We start from the raw sequence: 17,994 nt of genomic DNA on the forward strand, positions 1-17,994 counted from the left end.
TGTAGTGGGCCTGCAGCCTCTACCTCCCTGGAGTAGACACAGCTTTAGGGTCCATTGGACCTAGGCTCAAAGCCTACTTCTGCCAGGGACCACTTCTGTGACCTTGGGTCTCCACTTTCTCATCTGTAAAGTGGGGCGAATCGTGCTGAACTCTCAGCACTGTCTTCAGCACTTAAAGGGATAACAAATGCAAAGCCCCCAAAGCCTTAGCTGGTACAATGCAAGCTGGTACTCAACAAAAGATAACTGTTGGCAGTGTGTTAGGGACGCTTTGAGTCCTCTGTCTCCTCGGCCAGATCTGGAAAGTCCAGAAAGTCTTCCCCCAGGTGGCTTCTCTTGCCCAGGGCCAGGCATGGGTGACAAGAGGCGCTGAGATCATTTTGCCAAATCCCTCTGAACAAGGCCCCACAGTACAGACTCTTCTGTGCTAGGTAAACAAACTCCCTGTTCCTATGGAGCTCACGTTCTTCAGTGAGCTCTTCCTGCTCCTAGAATAACAATTATCCTGTGTGTGTGTGCAATTGACAAAAACCATCACGTCCCTGATCTCATTGTGTCACCTCATAGTCTGCAGGCAGGTGGGGCAGGCACCTCTGTGACATGCCCAATGCTTGTCCTCTTTCTTTTTTTTTTTTTTTTTTTTAATCACATCCCTGCCCCAAACAAGTCCAGGCTCCTGGCCTGGCATCCAAGACTCTGCCTGACTTTTCCAAGCTCACCTCAAACTACCCTCGAAGCTTCTGGGTCAGGTCCCAGAGCTCCCAGAAGCAGAACTGTTTCCGGGTCTTGGCACAGGCCCCTGCCTTCACCAGAAGTGTCTTCCCTTTGCCCACCTCCAGCCTGTGCATCCTCTGAGGCCCAGCTCCCCAGTGACTCCAGATGAATGTACCTTGACCATTTCCAACTGAGCCTTGGCTCACTAACAAAGCCACATCTCCTTGAAGGCTGGGCCTAGGAGATTTCCATCATGTCTCCTCTTTGTCTAGCACAGGGCTGCAGACACGGCTGTTAGAAAATAATTCTTTCTTTGGCCTCAACAGGGAATGAATAATAATAATACAACAACAACAATAACAATAACATTAGTTGACGTTTGCTGAGCATCCCACTTGCCAGATGGATTACTGAGTACTTCACACGTGCTGTGTAGCTGGATCCTCAGAGCAACCCAGTGATTCACAGGATCCTTGTTATTCTCCCAATGTACAGATGAGGAAAACAAAGACTCAGTAAGGGCAAAGAGCTTTTCCGAGGGCAAATAGCTAATCAAACTGTAAGTAGAAATCATGGCCACTTGATTTCTGACAATCAAGATTTCTGAAAATGATGTTGTTTTCAGCAGATGGTGCTGAGACAACCGGATATCCACATGCCAAAGAACGAGGTTGAGCCACTCTTTTACACCATGTAGATTAATTACCTAAAAATTGATCATAGACCTAAATATGAGAGCTAAAACTACACAAGTCTTAGAAAAAAACATGGGAATGTATTTTCAGGACCTTGGTCGGGCGCGGTGGCACAGGATTGTAATCCCAGCACTTTGGGAAGCTGAGGAGGGTGGATAACTTGAGGTCAGGAGTTCGAGACCAGCCTAGTCAATATGGTGAAACCCCATTTCTACTGAAAATACAAAAATTAGCCAGGTATAGAGGTGTGCACCTGTAATCCCAGCTACTGGGGAGGCTGAGGCAGGAGAATTGCTTAACCCAGGAGACAGAGGTTGCAGTGAGCCGAGATCGCACCACTGTACTCCAGCCTGGGCGACAGTGAGACTCCATTTCAAAACAATAAAATAAAATAAAATAAAAATGTCAGGACACTGGATTAGGCAATGATTTCTGGTTTCTTAGATATGACACCAAAAGCACAAGTGACGAGATAAAAAAACAAATTTCATCAAAAGTAAAGTCCTTTGTGATTCAAAGGACACCACAAAGAATGTGAAAAGATAAGCGATAGAATAAGAGGAAATATTTGCAAATCATATATCTGACAAGGGATTTGTATTTGGCATAGGTAAAGCACTCTTACAACTTAACAATAAAAACACAAATAAACCACATAAAAAGTGGGCAAAGGATCTAATAGAAATGTCTCCAAAGAAGATGATATGCCAACCAGCCCATGGAAAGATGTTCAACATCATTAGCCGTAGGGGAAATGCAAATCAAAACCACAGTGAGATACCACTGCACACCCACTACTATGAATAAGTGAGAGGCACGGACAGAATGTGGGTACTATACCAGGGTGTAGACTTCATGTGTAATTCATAACTCTCACCCTGGGGAGGGAAAGATGAAAAGCTTGTCAGAGGCGACAATTCAGAGCCAAGTGATCCCAGATCCACACTGTCCACCCAGACCCCACTCAGCACACACATGCACACACAGGCACTCCATCCCTGCCTCTCTCTTCTGGACACGATCTCCCCACCATCTTCAACTCAGCCTCCATACACTCTTTGGACCACACTGTAGCTCATCAGTCTCCTGCCCCACAAGACTCCTCCATCCTGCCTGAGAGAGACCCTCATGAGTCACCTTCTCTCTTGTACCCCCTCAGGCTCTCCCTACCTCCCTACCACAGGAGCTCCAGGGGAAGTAAGTCAGGGGCCCTTCCCAGACTCAGGCACTCACCACAGGCAGGGTCATCACCTGACCATCGGAAAGGCAGTCGAGGGGCTGGCTGATGGGGCCGTTCTTGCGAGAGCAGCAGCAAAGCTGGAGGGATGGGCGGGTTCTGTGAGAGGGGCTAGGGAGCTCCTCTGGCACCCCCCACCTGCCCCAGTTCCCCACACCTCCCCCAGTGTCAGCCTGCTCGTACCCCACAGCTCCAGTGACTCTTGGGCACTTCCACGTGCACCTGGGACTGGAAGTACTTGGGATAGTGGAAGCAGGCAGCGGTTTGGAAGCAGGCAGAGGTTGGGCAGCAGGGTTCCAAGCAGGGCCGGACACGCTGGGTGTTCTCAAAGGACTCGTTCACCATCACCAGGAGGTCCTTCACTGGGAGAGAGGACAAGAGGGTGAGACCCCGGGAGCCTCTCACTACCCACCTGCAACTTGGTCCAGCGAAAAGCCTATTTGGAGGTATCCAGGAGGAGTTTAGAATCACCTGGGGCACCGGTTCAAATTCCCCAGAGATTCTCAATCTATGGGGTAGGGCAGGGCCCAGGAACCTGTATTTTAATGAGGTTTATGAGGATGCGGACAAATATAGTCCCCAGAAAACCCTTTGAGATGCTGAGAAGGTCCTCAGGACCAGTCCTTGGCTCAGCTTTGCCAGAAGATGCCCCAAAGTAACCTGCCCACTGTAGAGGAGGCAGGCCCTCAGCACACTGTCGCTTTTGAGGTAGACGCCTCTTCTGTCCTCCCTCCCTTGTGCCTGGTAGCCTTGCATGGGCAACATGGGGTAGGGTGGGGAGTAGGGTGGGGAGTAGGGTGGGGGTATGGTATTCATGGATCTCTTAGGTCTCTGCCAGCTGTAAAGTGCTAGGACCCTCTGTGAGCTGTGGTCTGCCTAGAGGAGGGGGCATAGTTAAAGGGGCCCTGGGCTTCGGGTGCTGACCACCTCACTGACCCAGGCAATCTGAGGTCCTGGCATGGCACAGCACAGACAAGCGTGGACAGAGGGGGCCGCACTGGGACCCCAGACCTGGGACACTCCAAGGTTATGTGGGTGCTTGGAAGAACACGCCCTTTACAGAGCAGGATGGAAGGCCAGGGGTTCATGACCCCTGGGGGTGAGATGATTCTGAGGAGTTTCGGCCAAGCTTTTGGTCCCCCTGAGCCCAGGGAAGCCCTGGAATAGGTGGAGTCTGATGCTGATGGGATTTGGAAGCAGCTCCCCCTTGTCCCCCAGTAGGCAGAAAAGGCAAAACAGCTCACTTTTCTCCCTCTTCCTCCGCCTCCTGGATTGTGCATGAACCTCCAGGCGGGAGACTTGTCGAGACTGTAAAAAACAAAGGAGGGTCACGGAGTGTCTCAGCACCAGCCACCTCCTTGCTCTTCCAGGCTAAAGGGAGATGAGGGACCAGAGGATAAATTCAGCATTGGTCTGACTGGGCTGATGCTGGGGAATGCAGAGTGTGTTGACCACATTTTCTGAACCCAATCAAGGCATGCCATCTCACTCAGAGGTAGGATATTTGACCATGAAGCTGTCCTAGGATGTCTAGGACCCACGGTCACAGTTTACTAGGGGTCAGGTCCTCAGCTGCAGGTCGGGGATCTGACCTGAGGGAATGTTCAGCTCTGGGCTTTCAAAATGAGGGCTTCCGATAAAATAGCCTTGTCAAGATGCTGAGGCAGATCATACTCCTTTGCCACACATTCCCAAAGACTCTTCTTTTTGAGGGAGAGGTCTCCTTGAACCCTGAGGCACTGGATGCATTTAATTAAAATAGCTGTACCAACAGCTGAAATATGAATTTTTGTTTTTGACACACGGTCTCACTCTGTCACCCAGGCTGGAGTGCAGTGTCATAATCACAGCTCACTGCAGCCTTGACCTCCTGGGCTCAAGTGATCCTCCCACCTCAGCCTCCTGAGTAGCTGGGACTACAGACACATGCTACCATGCCTGGCTAATTTTTGTATTTTTTTGTACGGATGGGGAGTCTTACTATGTTACCCAGACTTATTTTGAACTCCTGGGCTCAAGTGATCCGCCCACATTGGCCTCCCAAAGTGCTGGGATTATAGGCATGAGCCACCATGACTGGCTATGAAACAATTTTTAATACAGAAATTGTGCTTGTAGGCCAGGCACGGTAGCTCACACCTGTAATCCCAGCACTTTGGGAGGCTGAGGCTGACAGATCGCTTGAGCTCAGGAGTTTGAAACCACCCTGGGCAACATGTTGAAACCCCGTCTCTACAAAATACAAGATACAAAATACAAAATAATAGCTGGGCGTGGCGGTGTGCTTGAGCATGGGAGGCAGAGGTTGCAGTGATCCGAGATTGCAGCACTGCACTCCAGCCTGGCGACAGAGTGAGATCTTGTCTCAAAAAAAAAAAAAAGAAAAAAGAAAAAAAAATGGTAAACTGTGCTTGTAGAATTACTGGGGTTGTGGGGTACAGGACCAAGACTGAGTCTGAGAGGAGGCTGCACTTAGTGGGTTGTTTTATTGGGGAGGTTCTTAAGGGGAAGGGTCACTTTTGGGATATGAAGTGCTCAGCCAGCGTGATGTCCCAGCTCCCTCCTCCCTCTGCATAGAAGCCCCAGCTCGTGCCCCAGTGCTGCCTGTGCCCCATTTGGCTGGCCTCTGTTAGTCTAACTCCTGCAGAGGTCAGGACAAGACAGAGACCAAGCTGGGCCCACTGTTTTCTCCCTTGGTCCTGTTCCCCTGAGAGCAGCAGCCAGCCGTGGCCTCTGGAGTGACAGGAACCCAAGAAGATAGTTACCACCAGCACGCCATTGGTGACGAGGGTCTCAGGTGGAGAGGGACTGAAAAACAAAAGGAGAACTCCTGGTCAATTCTAGCATTCTTGACTGGTTTCTTCTAATGGCGACAAAGGGAATAAATAGGGTCAATAACAAAATATCAGAGCCTTCTTTGTTCTCATAAAAAATATTAGCTTCAGAAACCTTAGCCTTATACGTTGTCAGGGAGGAAACTGGCATACATTTGAAACAGAATGTCCAGGAAAAAAATAGATTTATAGGTTAGAAGAGTAGGAGAGTTCTATTTTTTTAAAGGATAACTGTTTTTTTATGTCTAACCAGATGCAAATACATGGGGTTAGAAGAATAAATAGGTTGTAAGAAATGGCTGCAACCTGCCAGCTAGAGCAGACATAAACAGTTTTGGTAGCAAAAATGATCCATTCTCCATTCTGTGCTTTATTTAACTTATGCATTTAACAGTCTGACCCAGCCGAGAGGGTGAATGTTAAATGCCCTTGTGTTATAAAGTTGAGAACATAAGCCTCCAAAGTTTCAATTAGCCTGGCAAAGTCCACAGCATCCCTTGTCAAAATTAAGCCCAAGGTGACTGTGTCTCCAGATCAACTTTATTGTTGTTGTTGAGAAGGAGTCTCACTCTGTCTCCCAGGCTGGAGTGCAATGGCACGGTTTGGGCTCACTGCAACCTCCACCTCCTGGGTTCAAGTGATTCTCCTGCCTCAGCCTCCTGAGTAGCTGGGATGACAGGTGCATGCCGCCATGCCCAGCTAATTTTTTGTATTTTAGTAGAGACAGGGTTTCACCAGATCAACTCTTATTACCAAGCATGACATGTTTCATTTTGCAAGCCACTTTCTAATTCAGCCCAGGAGTTTTCCCCGCCCTCTAAAAATCCTGTCAAATCAAGAATTGGAGGCGAGAGCTTCGATTTTCTTCAATGTTAAGTAAATAAAGTTGATTTTAATTTGCCAATCAGCTGTTGATGGGAAGTAAGTTCCCTCACATAGTTTGAAGATCCCCTAGGCAGAGGATTCTCTGAGTGGTAGTTGACGAGCCCTCTTGTCCTGTCTCCCACCTGTCATCCTCCTTCTGTTCCCAAGCTCATCACAAGCATGGGGGGCTCAGCTCTGCCAGGTGAAGAAGAGGGAGGAGTGAGGAACGAGCTGCCCAGTTACAGGGCACTCTGCCCGGCCTGAGGAAGGGGTTGTCTTTCTTTCTTTCTTCCTTTCCTTCCTTCCTTCCCTCTTTGTTCTCTCCTTCCAGACCTCCAGCTCTCTGAGTCCTCAGCACAGTCATGTCTCCAGGATCCTGGGTCATTTTCCTAATTGAAAATGATTGGGGCTGGGCGCGGTGGCTTACACCTGTAATCCCAGCACTTTGGGAGGCAGAGGTGGGTGGATCACCTGAGGTCAGGAGTTCGAGACCAACATGGTGAAACCCCATCTCTACTAAAAATACAAGAATTAGCCTAGCATGGTGGTGTGTTCCTGTAATCACAGCTACTCGGGGGGCTGAGGGAGGAGAATCGCTTGAATCCAGGAGGTGGAGGTTGCGGTGAGCTGAGATCGCACCACTGTACTCTAGCTTGGATGACAGAGTGAGACTCTGGAAAGAAAGAAAGAAGGAAGGAAGGAAAGAAAGAAAGAGAGAGAGAGAAAGAAAGAAAGCGAGAGAGAGAGAAAGAAAGGGAGAGAGAGAGAGAAAGAAAGAGAGAGAGGGAGAGAGAGAAAAAAGAAAGAGAGGGAGAGACAGAAAGAAAGAGAGAGAGGGAGAGAGGGAGAAAGGGAGAAAAAGGGAGGAAGAGAGGGAGGGAGGAAGGGAGGAAGGGAGGGAGGGAGGAAGGGAGGAAGGGAGGAAGGAAGGAGGGAGAAAGGGAGGGAGGAAGGGAGGAAAGGGGGGAGGGAGGGAAGGAGAAAGGAAGGAAGGAAGGAAGGAAGGAAGGAAGGAAGGAAGCAAGGCAGGCAGGCAGGCAGGCAGGCAAGAAAGAAGATTGGAAAGAACCCTGCAAGGTGGGCCTGAGCCTCCCACTGACGTGGTTCCAGAGTTGGCTGCAGAGTTGGCTGCTTGCGGCCAGGGTTTGGGGTGTTTGTTCTAACAGTTCTGGTCAAGGAAGAGACCCCTGGGCTCTGACCTCTTTCTCAGCTGGGCCTCAACAAGGCCCCCATCGCCATGGTGGCAGGAACTCTTCCCAGAAGCCACCCTCGGGAATGCAGGGGGCCTGAGGCAGGCTATTTGTCCAGAGTACTAGATCTTTAAAGCAATGCTGAGGGCAGGAGAACTGGGTAAGTGCAGTGGGGCCCAGGCTTCTACACTATGGAGAAGCTCCTGGGTGATTCTGATGCACAGTGAAGAGTCAGGGTTAGTGCCAGGAGTGAGACTGGAAGAGGGTGAGGCAGCAAAAAGGCCCACCTGCCTCTGAAATGCTCGTTCCTAGAAGTCACTTGATGGCCAGGACCTTGGTGGGCCCCAGGGCCCGGGCCTACTCACCTCTCCTCCAGCAGGAACTCCACCTCCAGCTCTTCCATGCCCTGGTAGGGGAGGGAGGGAAGGCGGCTGTGAGTGGCGTCTGCACATCTCTGCTGACCAGAACCCTTTGCCACCCTGGGAGCCGCTGTGGACCTGCCTCCGTCCTTCCCCCACAGCTGCCTGCTGCCATGGAGTGTGCTTGTGGTCTCCTCTGCCAATCTCTGTCCCCAAGTCTTTGACATCAGGAGCATCACTGACAGCTCAGGGGAGGTCAGGGTGTGGAGCTGACCCCCAGTCCCAGCATGTGCATTCCTCTGCCTGAGAGCATCTCCTTTCTGTCACTCTCCTGGCTTCCCACCGCTCTCCTGCCTTCCCAAGGGGCTCAGTGCCTGTGGCAAGGGAACGCTGAGATACGCCTTCAGAAAGCCCATTCCTTCCTTCACTGAGTCCCTCACACCTCTTGCTGTGTGCTGGAGGCAAGCCAGGGCCTCACTGGGCCTTACTTTCCCCACCAGAATGTAAGCTAGGTGAGGGCAGGGATGCTAGTTCCCAAGGGGACCCAGCGCCTAGAACAGTGCCGGCCCCTCACAGGCACTCAAGTGCTGGTTGAATGATTGAATTGACAGCATCCTGGGGGCTCCAGCTCCGACTGTCTCTGATCTGCAGATTCGCCCGCCTTTACCCTCATCTGTTCTCTGTTCCTGGGGCCATCCCAGCAACGGGACTCTGAGGGGAGAAAAGGAGGGAAGGGAACCAAGACTTACTCCCTCTCCATTGTGTTCTGTGAACACTGCTAGTTGCCTGAATTACGGTTTCTTATTTAAGTCCCACAACAACCTTGTGTGGTAGGTATTATGATCACCATTTTGTAGATGAGGAAACAGAAACTTAGGGAGTTATTTTTACGGCATCACATAGTGAGTGACGGTGCTGGGATTTAAACCAGCAGCACCATCTTTTCTCGACTTGACTGTGTACACAGAGAAGACCCTGGGGAATGGCTTTGTGGGAATCAGCAGCAGCTATGAGGTTATCATGAGGCTGGAGTCTGAGGGCCTGGACCCCTGCACCCACCTGCGGGTTGAGTGGAAACTTCACATGGGTTTTCTTTCGGAAACAGAGCTTGGTGAGGTCATAGAGAACTGTCAGGAGATGGTCATCTGGTGTCATTGTGTCTTCATCACAGACACTCAACTCTAGCACGTTCTAGGGGAGAAGGAAGGATGCCAGTCTTGTTACCATGGTTGCATTGACCCCTTCCCAGAACGAGGGGCCTGACATCTGTCCTAGCAAGGAGGTAGGTCTGGGGGTTGGGAGACAGCCGAGAAGTCCCTGCTCAGACATGAGAGATATTTGTAGGGAAACGAATTAAGGAAGGCAAGTGTCTATTCCCTCCTTTCTAACTCCCTGAAGCCTTCTTGGCCTTCTGTTCTCACTTTCCTACTAGAGAAATTTGCCTCTTTTACAAGCTTGGCAGAGACCTGTGAACTATGGAAGGATTTCATTTCACCTGAGGGGAAGGATGGATGGGAAAGAGCAAGCAAGACCCCTGCCAGGATATAGAATGTGGCCAGCACTGGGCCCCTGGGCACTGAAGACAGCCCCTTTGGTGCTAGAAAATCCAGATCAGGGAAGCGAACATCTAACACTCCAGGGAGTGATGTGGCAAAGCTTGTAGGGGTTCTGATAATTGGTGGGGTATATGAACTCTATCCTTTGACTCATCAGCCCCTAGTAAGTTCTCATGGATGGTCCCAAAGCGGCCAATTTGTCATCTGGCTGAACTCTGAGGTCAATGTTCTCAGGTGACATGGACTAATCTCTGAGGCCTCTTGTTCCAAGGATCCTGGGAGATGTGGGTTGAAGCTGCCTCTTAAATACATCTAGTGGACATAAGGTGGTTCTGGAGGTTCCCAACTGGATGTGATTGTTGACCTTGTAATTACTAGAAACCCAGGTATGTCCCAGAACCAACCCAGCAGCTCCACAATCCAAAGGAAGCTCAAATTCTGATTTCAAGATGGCAGACTGAACCCACATCAAAATCCTCCTCCCTTACCAAACTCACATGTATGATAGAAAAGGTATTTAAAAAATAATAAGTATAAAGCCCTTCTTGAAAATATACATCACGTAACAAAAATGAATAAGTATCCCTAAAACATGGAGGCAGTAAGGTGGAGCTGTCAAGCCTCAAGCACCTCCAGACTGGGGCTGATGCCACTATCATGAGGCCAAATTTGTCGTAAGGGATCTCTGCTGAGGCTGTCACAACTCAGGATGCTCAAAGGATAATTATCCCATGGGAGATATGAACTCAACTTAGAGTCATCATATATCTGAAGAAGCCCAATCCCATGGAACAACTCAACAAATAAAATACACACGGAAAGAAATGGAAATAATAAGGCAATATGAAAAGAATTTAAGAGGGAGAGAACCCTCTGGCTGGAATTAGACTGGCCTCAGACCTAGTGAATAGAATGGTTCTTCCACTCTGTGTATTCCCCTGCTTGGAGAAGGCTCTGGAAACACAATCTGTTTTGGATTAAGAGACACCTAGTTTCAGCAAAAATTAGGACAACAGAGACCAGGAGAAAAAGCTAGAAAGATAAATAGACTCAGAGAGGGGGAAACATGAGACAGGAAGAAGGAAGTAGTGGGTGTGAGTGGGAAGACAGGTTTGTAGGACAAGAAGTAGGCAGAAAGGAAAACAAAGAGGCATAAGAACACAGAGGCAAAGAGAAGGACAAGTGAGCAAGAGGGAAGTAAAATGCAGACAGGGCAGACAGGTGCAGTCCTCCATGTCTCACCTTCACTCGGCTCTGGATCTGGAAGTTGAAGTTTTCATTCCACTCTGGATTTGGGCAGTTGGAGATGGTCCTTGTCCTCAGCTTCTTCTGAGAGGCAGTGGGCAGCCAGAGGCTCACAAAACAGTCTGTCTGGCTCACTGTCCAAGAAAGATAAGTGGAACCAATCCAGGTTCAGAGAGAACATGTGGAGTCAAAAGGGAACTTCAGGCAATCCTCTTCCAGAGCCAGGCCCCATCTCAGCTCCAGTTCCTCTCCTCATTCATGGGTCTAACTTTCCAGAGACCCAGATCCCCAAGAAGTCACAGACTGCAGGCTGTGGGTCTCATAGAGGGTGACGCAATCCCACTGGCCATTCTCATAGACACAGATGGCCTCCGGCTCTTGTTAGAAGCACCTTATCTCTGAGCAAACCCCTGCTGGTTTGGGACAAGGTATGGTCACACAGTTTTCCCTCTGCCAAGGTAAGATCTGGAAGACCAGTCCCCAAGGGTCCGGATTACTTCTTGTCTTAGCCCAGGGGACCAGGAAAACCAAAGTAGGGCCAAGCGCTCCCTCTGGGCTGAGGAGAAGTGAGGATGAGAAGGAACACTCTGCTGTGAGTCGGCCAAGAAGAAGGGCCCCAGTGGGCAAGGACTTGAGTGAAACTAGCTATTGAGCAAGATCTAGGAGCAGGAACCCCCATCTCCATATGGCTTAATGCCTCCACTGAACCCAGTCAGGCTCTTCATACCTATCCTGATCTACAGCATGAGGTTATGGCCCAAGAAACCCTCCCCTCTGTGGCCACATACTTCTTTTTCATTCTAAATGAACAACCCAAGTGTGATGTTGCTGGATATGCTCTGGAGAAGGGACAGAGGCTTTGACCCCAACAAGCCCTCCCAAAAGGTCTCCTAAGTCTTCCACCTGGAGCAACAGAAGGGATAGGGTGAAAATAGTAGCCCAGGCTGGCTCCCTGCTCTAGTCCTGGGAGGAGGGAGGCAGAGGGGCCATGACTGCCCTTGTCACTCTCCTGGCAGTCGGCGAGGGCAAGGCCCAGGGTACACACCAGATACCTAGGAAATGGTGAAAGCCAACACAGTTTCCAGTGTCAGAGAGTCCTCTTGATGGTAAAGCTGGTGGGAGGATGGGAGTTCTACACTGGTGGGACTGATTCAAACTAGTTTTTAATTATTAATAGTCACTGATGAGAGTGGAGCCAGGGCTTTCTTCGCCCTGCGTTGTCACCACACTGAAAGGTTTATCAGAATCAAGAGCCCTGATCTAAATCACAGGCGTTCCTAGCTCTGATTTCATCCCTGAAGTCTGGGTAATCTTTGAGGCCTCATCATCCAGTGAATTGGAATTCACAGCCCTCCTCCTATTGAAGAAACGTGAGATGACACTATCCTTTAGATGTCATGATAATCACTTAATCCAGACAAAAAGAATGACTGAAACCCAACAGAATCAAAAGAAAATGATGACCCCATCACCCTACTCTTCCCCTCTATGCTCAACCTGCTCTTCCTTATCATCACACAGGTGTCCAGGCCAGAAACCAGTGTCATCCTTGACTCTCACATTCAGTTGATTTAACCCTTTGTCTCTCTCGGGCCCCCCAACTTCTCATCTGCCCTGCCACTGCCCTGGTGTAGACCACCATAATCTCTAAGGCCACTTCCCAGATAGGCTTCCCATCTCCTGTCTTGCCCCGCTCTAATCTTTTCTCCAAAGAGAAGCCACAGGGAGCTTTTTAGATGTGACCACGCCATTCCCCAGTTTGAGATCCTCCAGGGGCTCCCTTCTGCCCTCAGGAAGGAGTCCCAGCCACTCAAAGTGGCTGCCCCTGCTCACTTCCCCAGCCTCAGCCTCATCTCTCCACCCTCCCTAATACCCCACCCCTGCCCTGTGTGTGTGAGCATGTGTACGTGTGCACACACGTACATTCACACTCATTTACACACGTACACATTCACTCAAACTTACACACACGCACTCACACTTTAGACTCCAGCCAAACATAGTCACTTGTATTCAAAACTGCCTTTGCACATGTAGCTCCCTCTGCCCAGAACACTCTTCCACTTTCACCCACCCTTCTCCTGGCTAGCCCCTTGGGGCTTCAGAAGGAACCTCCTCTGGAAGCTTTCCTTGAGCATCCAAGTCTGGGCCAGGTACCCCTGAGCCCAGAGTCCTCTGTTCCTCTCCTGGGGAGCACCCCTATGCTGCTCTGCAACAACAAGTGAACTCATCTGTCTCCATCACGCTGTGGCCACAGGATACAGGTACAGATACGTCACTGCAGATACAGGTCAGAGGTCAGTGTGTCTCATTGCTCTGCTGATAGAGAGACTCACCGGGGACCTGCTCAGCCCTCTTGAACCCTTTCCTTGGCTTTTCCAGAACACTGGCCCCTCCTCCCGGGCCTGGACCACACCCCTCAGGTCTGTCTCCGGTACACTAGGAGCCTGCAGGCAGGGAGCCAGCTCTAAACCTACTGGCTCTGTAATGCGCTTCGCACGCGTGATTTGATGGACCCTGTAAGAGCCCCTTCCCTCTAAAATTGTTTTCCTGTCATTCGTCCATGCCTAAAATTCTCCCATGAAGCCCATTAAATAAAAACTCAGTATTTTTGGCCTAAGGCTTAAATGTCTAGTTAAGATAAAGAAATATTCCTGGCAGAGACAAGATTGATCAAACACCCACATTCCAAGCATTAGTTTTTCAGTTCTTTTGCAGAGAGCTGCTTCCCCAGTCCACCCCCAACAATGAATGGTTAGGCAACGGTGACCTGGTTCTGAGAATTTCATGGGCTATGGGGATTTCCTAGGCACAGGTAAGTTCTAATCCTTGTTCCTAGTGGAGTGACAGAAAGCTTGGTCATCTGAATGACATGTCTCCTTTCCTGGAATGTGGGTGGCGGAGATGACTCAATCATCTCTATAGATGTTCAGAACTTTGTCTCTCTAATACCTCTGGAGACACCTGTCTGATATCCCTTGGGGTGCTGGTTTGGGTTTTAATTTGTTTTCTCAAGAGAAACAAAAACTCCTGACAACTGGGAGGTTTCTAGGCCTGATTGTCTCTCAGTCCTGGCCCAAGGCTCTTTCAGTTATCAAGGAGTCAGCCCTGAATCTGAGTATTCACTGCCATTCGGCCTCTTGGAAATTTTAGGAGACTCAGGCACAAGTTACAAAACTAAATGAAGTGCTGATTATTTTGGATTCAAACTACAAGGGAAAAATTTGGGACAAGAGTAACCCAGGACCTAAAAGTCTTCGGGATAGTCTTAATCTAACCCAGGCAAGGTAGCAACACAGCCCAGCCTGCAGCAACTGTGGAATCCAGACCAGACATGACTGGGGTTGGTACCCCGAGATGCCACATGTACCTTCCACCTTGTTCCTCAGGGAAATGAGGAAAACGTAAGCAACAGGGGGGTTTCCAAAGAGGACCAGGTATCGCCCAAAGGCAGCCTGCCTGCCTGAGGGGCATGTAGGGAAGGGAGGAGGCTTGTAGAGCCAGACCACAGCCTGTTTCTCTAGCTGCCTGCCCTTCCTCACACCCCGTCACCCGCTGAGTGACAGGCGTGGCAGGAAGAAGACAGAAGAAAGGGCCCTGGACAGTGGGAGGTCTCAGCATGCAGGTGCAGGCGTGCATGGGGTCATGCAGCCAGATGACTGGAGGGGCTGGGACAGACACACCTCAGAAGGAGTTGGAGGGCTGGGATTAGTGGCTCACGCCTGTAATCCCAGCATTTTGGGAGGCTGAGACAGAGGATCACTTGAGGCCAGAAGTTCGAAACCAGCTTGGGCAACATGGTGAAACCCTGTCTCCACAAATAATTTTTTTTTTTTTAAGTTAGCCAGGTGTGGTGGCGCATGCCTGTAGTCCAAGCTACTTGGCAGGCTGACGTGGGAGGATCACCTGAGCCCAGGAGTTCGAGGCTGTAGTGAGATGAGATTGAGCCACTACACTCCAGCATGGGCAACAGAGTGAGACTCCGTCTCAAAATAAAATAAAATAAAAAGAAAAAAGAAAAAGCAGAAGGAGTTGGAGAAAGGTAAGCACTACTGTGGATATGTGGGAGCTGGGTTGTCCCAAGGATGAGGGTGAACTCTGCCCAAGAGTAGGAAAGTGTCTGAGTGACCACCGTGGCATGGACAAGAAAGGCAAGAGAGGTGGCCACGTCCTGGACCCAGAGGACGCTCCCTGAATCCTCAAATCATTCACTGATAGGCTGGGAAAGACCCCAAGAAGTTTGAGGAAAAGTCCCTGGCCCTTTGGTCGGCCACTTGGCAGACACAGACCCAAACTGGAGGCTACTGGAGCCACTCCTGCTGGCACAGGCTCTGGACACGTTGCCCTCCAGAGGCTCTGTCTCTGGAATCCTCTAGTCCCTTTGCTGTCTCTGGGGCTCAGGGCCCTCCCACGCTTATCCATTCACACTCAGCCCTGCATTGGAGTGACAGCTTCCTACAAGTTCCCAGACTCTCTGCACCTACACTCTAGCACAAGCTGCATACGAGCCCTCAGGAAATCATGCAATCTCTTCCTCAAGACCTCAGGTACCCCAGCACTTTGAAGGCATCTAATCCCTCCTCTGCCTCACTTCCTGGTTCTCCATACCTGGCTTGTCTCCTCTCTTCCCACACTCTCCAGACCTGGGATCAGACCCTACTTCCCTCTTAGGCAATCATTAACCTCTCGTTGCAAAATGGGCCTCCAGGGCCTCTCCTCAAGTTGTTGGGAGCATCAGGTAGTGTGTGGATGTCTGGCTACAGGTCAGCCAGGCAGGTGCTCAGGGGGTGTGGCTCCCCTCCCTCAGGACAGCCTCTCCCCAAGATCAGGCTCCCAAGGCCTCTGGATGCTCAGGTCCTGCCTCTCTCAGACCCCAGCCTCTCTGTGCAGCCTTTCTTGGCCACTCCCAGCTCTCATTGTTCTCCTCTGCCTCTAAACTCCCTGGTGACAAGATGGGAATGCTGTTATTCTATAACTGCTTTGGACATAGCTCCTCTTGTTAAAATGTACACGCAATCTCAGGGTTCTGTGTCTTCTCTGACCCTCTCAGGCCCTCCCTAGCCTTTCGGGATCCCTGTGGCGCTTGAGTCATTCCTGCGTGGTTACCGGTGAGCAGGGATGCTCCCCACCTGTGGGGCCTGGATATAGAGCTTTTTCCCCATTGGGGGCCAACTTCCTCTCTGGATGGGGCCAGGGGTGGGCAGTGTGGGGAGGGGCTTTCGGTTCTCATGATCTCTTAAAATGCTACCCAAAGACAAGGGTGGGGAGGATTCTGCCCACTGAGATGCCTCCATTGGCCCCCGTGGCCTGGAAATGCAGCAGGCTCTGGGATGAAGGGGGAGGTTAGGGCTGCCAGGAAACAGCACTGCACAAACAGTGCTGCTAAGTCAAGCCACATCCACAGGCTGAATTGTAGAACTGGGTGCTGTGGGCTCTGGCATGGTCCCCAGAGCCCAGTTTCAGATCTTTGTCTTGAGAAGGGGCTCTGGGAGTCACCTGGCAGCTGGCTCCACGATGCCTAAGTGCCTCTCCTTCCACTTCACCCCAACAGGCCCTAACCGAAAGGAGGAGCAAGGAGTGCTCCGTGTGGGCAAAGCGGGTGCTCTTGGAAATCGATTCCGGGAAGAGAGAGTGGGGAGGAGACAGAGGGCGAACAGAGCTCTTGGGTGCAGGCACAGACTGCGGGGCAGGTAGCGCTGAGGGAACAGCATGAACGAGGGGCCTGGAAGAGTGACAGAAACCCCAAAGTCTGAACTACAACTTGAGTACAGAACACACATGCATGCACATACATGCACGCACATACACATATACATCATGCATGTGCACGCATGCACACACACACACACACACACACACGGATCCACCTGACCATTTCTCCAGTCAGGGCCTCTTCCATCCAGATCTGGTAAGCAGAGGAGAAGGAGAGCAGTGAGGTGGATACTCACGCATATCAGCCTGCCGGACATTTTTCATCCGGATGACCCGCACTGTCAACAGGTGGCATGGAGACAGCCCCTCCTGTGGAAGCAGAGGACAGAGGACTCAGTCTTCAAGCATCACCCCAAGGCCATTGCCCCGGGGGAGACTTTCCTGCTATGCCTCCCCAGGCCGGCCCAGTTGCATTACAACAACCCCTGGGCTGTTTTTTTTTTTTTTTTTTTGACAGAGTTTCACTCTTGTTGCCCAGGCTAGAGTGCCATGGCGCAATCTCGGCTCACTGCAACCTCTGCCTCCCAGGTTCCAGTGATTCTCCTGCCTCAGCCTCCCATGTAGCTGGGGTTACAGGTGCCTGCCACACACCCAGCTAATTTTTTGTAGTTTTGTTGAGACAGGGTTTCACCATGTTGTCCAGGCTGGTCTTGAACTCCTTATGTCAGGTGATCCACCCACCTCGGCCTCCCAAAGTGCTGGGATTACAGGCATGAGCCACCACACCTGGCTCCCCATGTTGTTTTGTCATTGTTTGCTGGGGTTTCTGTCTGCTCTTCAGCCTGGAAGGTCCTGGAAGCTCCAGAGAGCCTGGGACCCTGACTGGTTTTTCATCTTTGTACCTCCAGTACCTATAGCATGCTCGTATCTAGAAGATGCTCAATGCATGCTCATTAAGTGAGTGAATGAATGTTCCAGCCTCATGCAAAGAATGAACGCCCACGGCAAGGGAGTCCTGAGGTGTTCTCCCTCTCCTTTCTTCACTGAATAGCTGCTTATTGGCACTCTCCTCCTACTGTCCCACATGCAGATATTTGCCCTTGCCCAGGCAAGATGGCAGCCTGCTTGGGAGGCAGGCACAGTGTGGCTGCGGGAAGGGGGGTGACAGACACTGATCACACACGGTCACATCTACTCACTGGGAGACCATGTGCCAGGGGCTCACCCCCACTGGTACTTACTTAGCTCCAGCCCAGGCCTTTGCATCTCCCTTGCCCTTTGGGCCTCTTCCCCAGGGTATCTCCCCCAGGTCTTTCTGGTCATTCTATTTTCCCTTCCCAGGAAACAGTCTGCCTCTCTCCACTCCACTGTTTCTTGCAAGAGGTCCTTGTGGAGTCTTGGCTGGTCTGCGATTATCTCTCTTTCCCAATGGCAAAAGCTCAAGTAGTCCTGGGTTTGATGACTGGCTCCTGTCAGATGCCTCTGTGGGTCACGATAAGCCCAGGGGACCAGAGCCCTGAGGTGTCCCCCTTCCCTAGCACCTTGTCCTAACAACTGGGGTGTGGGAACACCCCCAGACCTGCTTACGTGGTGCTGATGGCTCCTCCTTCCATCCCACCCCTCTTCTACTTCTGATCACTTCCTGGGG

The 17,994-nt window shown here is 50.9% G+C and overlaps 1 protein-coding gene across 2 annotated transcripts in view; it reads right to left on the reverse strand.

Annotated features, from left to right (window-relative positions):
* The window catches only part of PLA2G4E (phospholipase A2 group IVE), a 39,787-nt gene that overhangs the window by 15,813 nt on the left and 5,980 nt on the right, over window positions 1-17,994 (reverse strand). The window contains exons 2-10 of one of the 2 annotated variants that reach the window (XM_054452067.1): window positions 16,643-16,715; window positions 10,692-10,828; window positions 8,953-9,084; window positions 7,900-7,940; window positions 5,412-5,454; window positions 3,891-3,954; window positions 2,830-3,008; window positions 2,643-2,726; window positions 2,250-2,287 (exon numbers count right to left, since the gene is read on the reverse strand). In XM_054452067.1, coding sequence (XP_054308042.1) covers window positions 2,250-2,287; window positions 2,643-2,726; window positions 2,830-3,008; window positions 3,891-3,954; window positions 5,412-5,454; window positions 7,900-7,940; window positions 8,953-9,084; window positions 10,692-10,828; window positions 16,643-16,715 — 791 coding nt within the window. Of the gene's footprint in view, window positions 1-2,249; window positions 2,288-2,642; window positions 2,727-2,829; window positions 3,009-3,890; window positions 3,955-5,411; window positions 5,455-7,899; window positions 7,941-8,560; window positions 8,605-8,952; window positions 9,085-10,691; window positions 10,829-16,642; window positions 16,716-17,994 lie in introns of those variants that run through there. The other variant, XM_054452068.1, reaches the window with a different exon arrangement.

Source organism: Pongo pygmaeus, chromosome 16 (genome assembly GCF_028885625.2).
Source record: "Pongo pygmaeus isolate AG05252 chromosome 16, NHGRI_mPonPyg2-v2.0_pri, whole genome shotgun sequence".
NCBI lineage: Eukaryota > Metazoa > Chordata > Mammalia > Primates > Hominidae > Pongo > Pongo pygmaeus.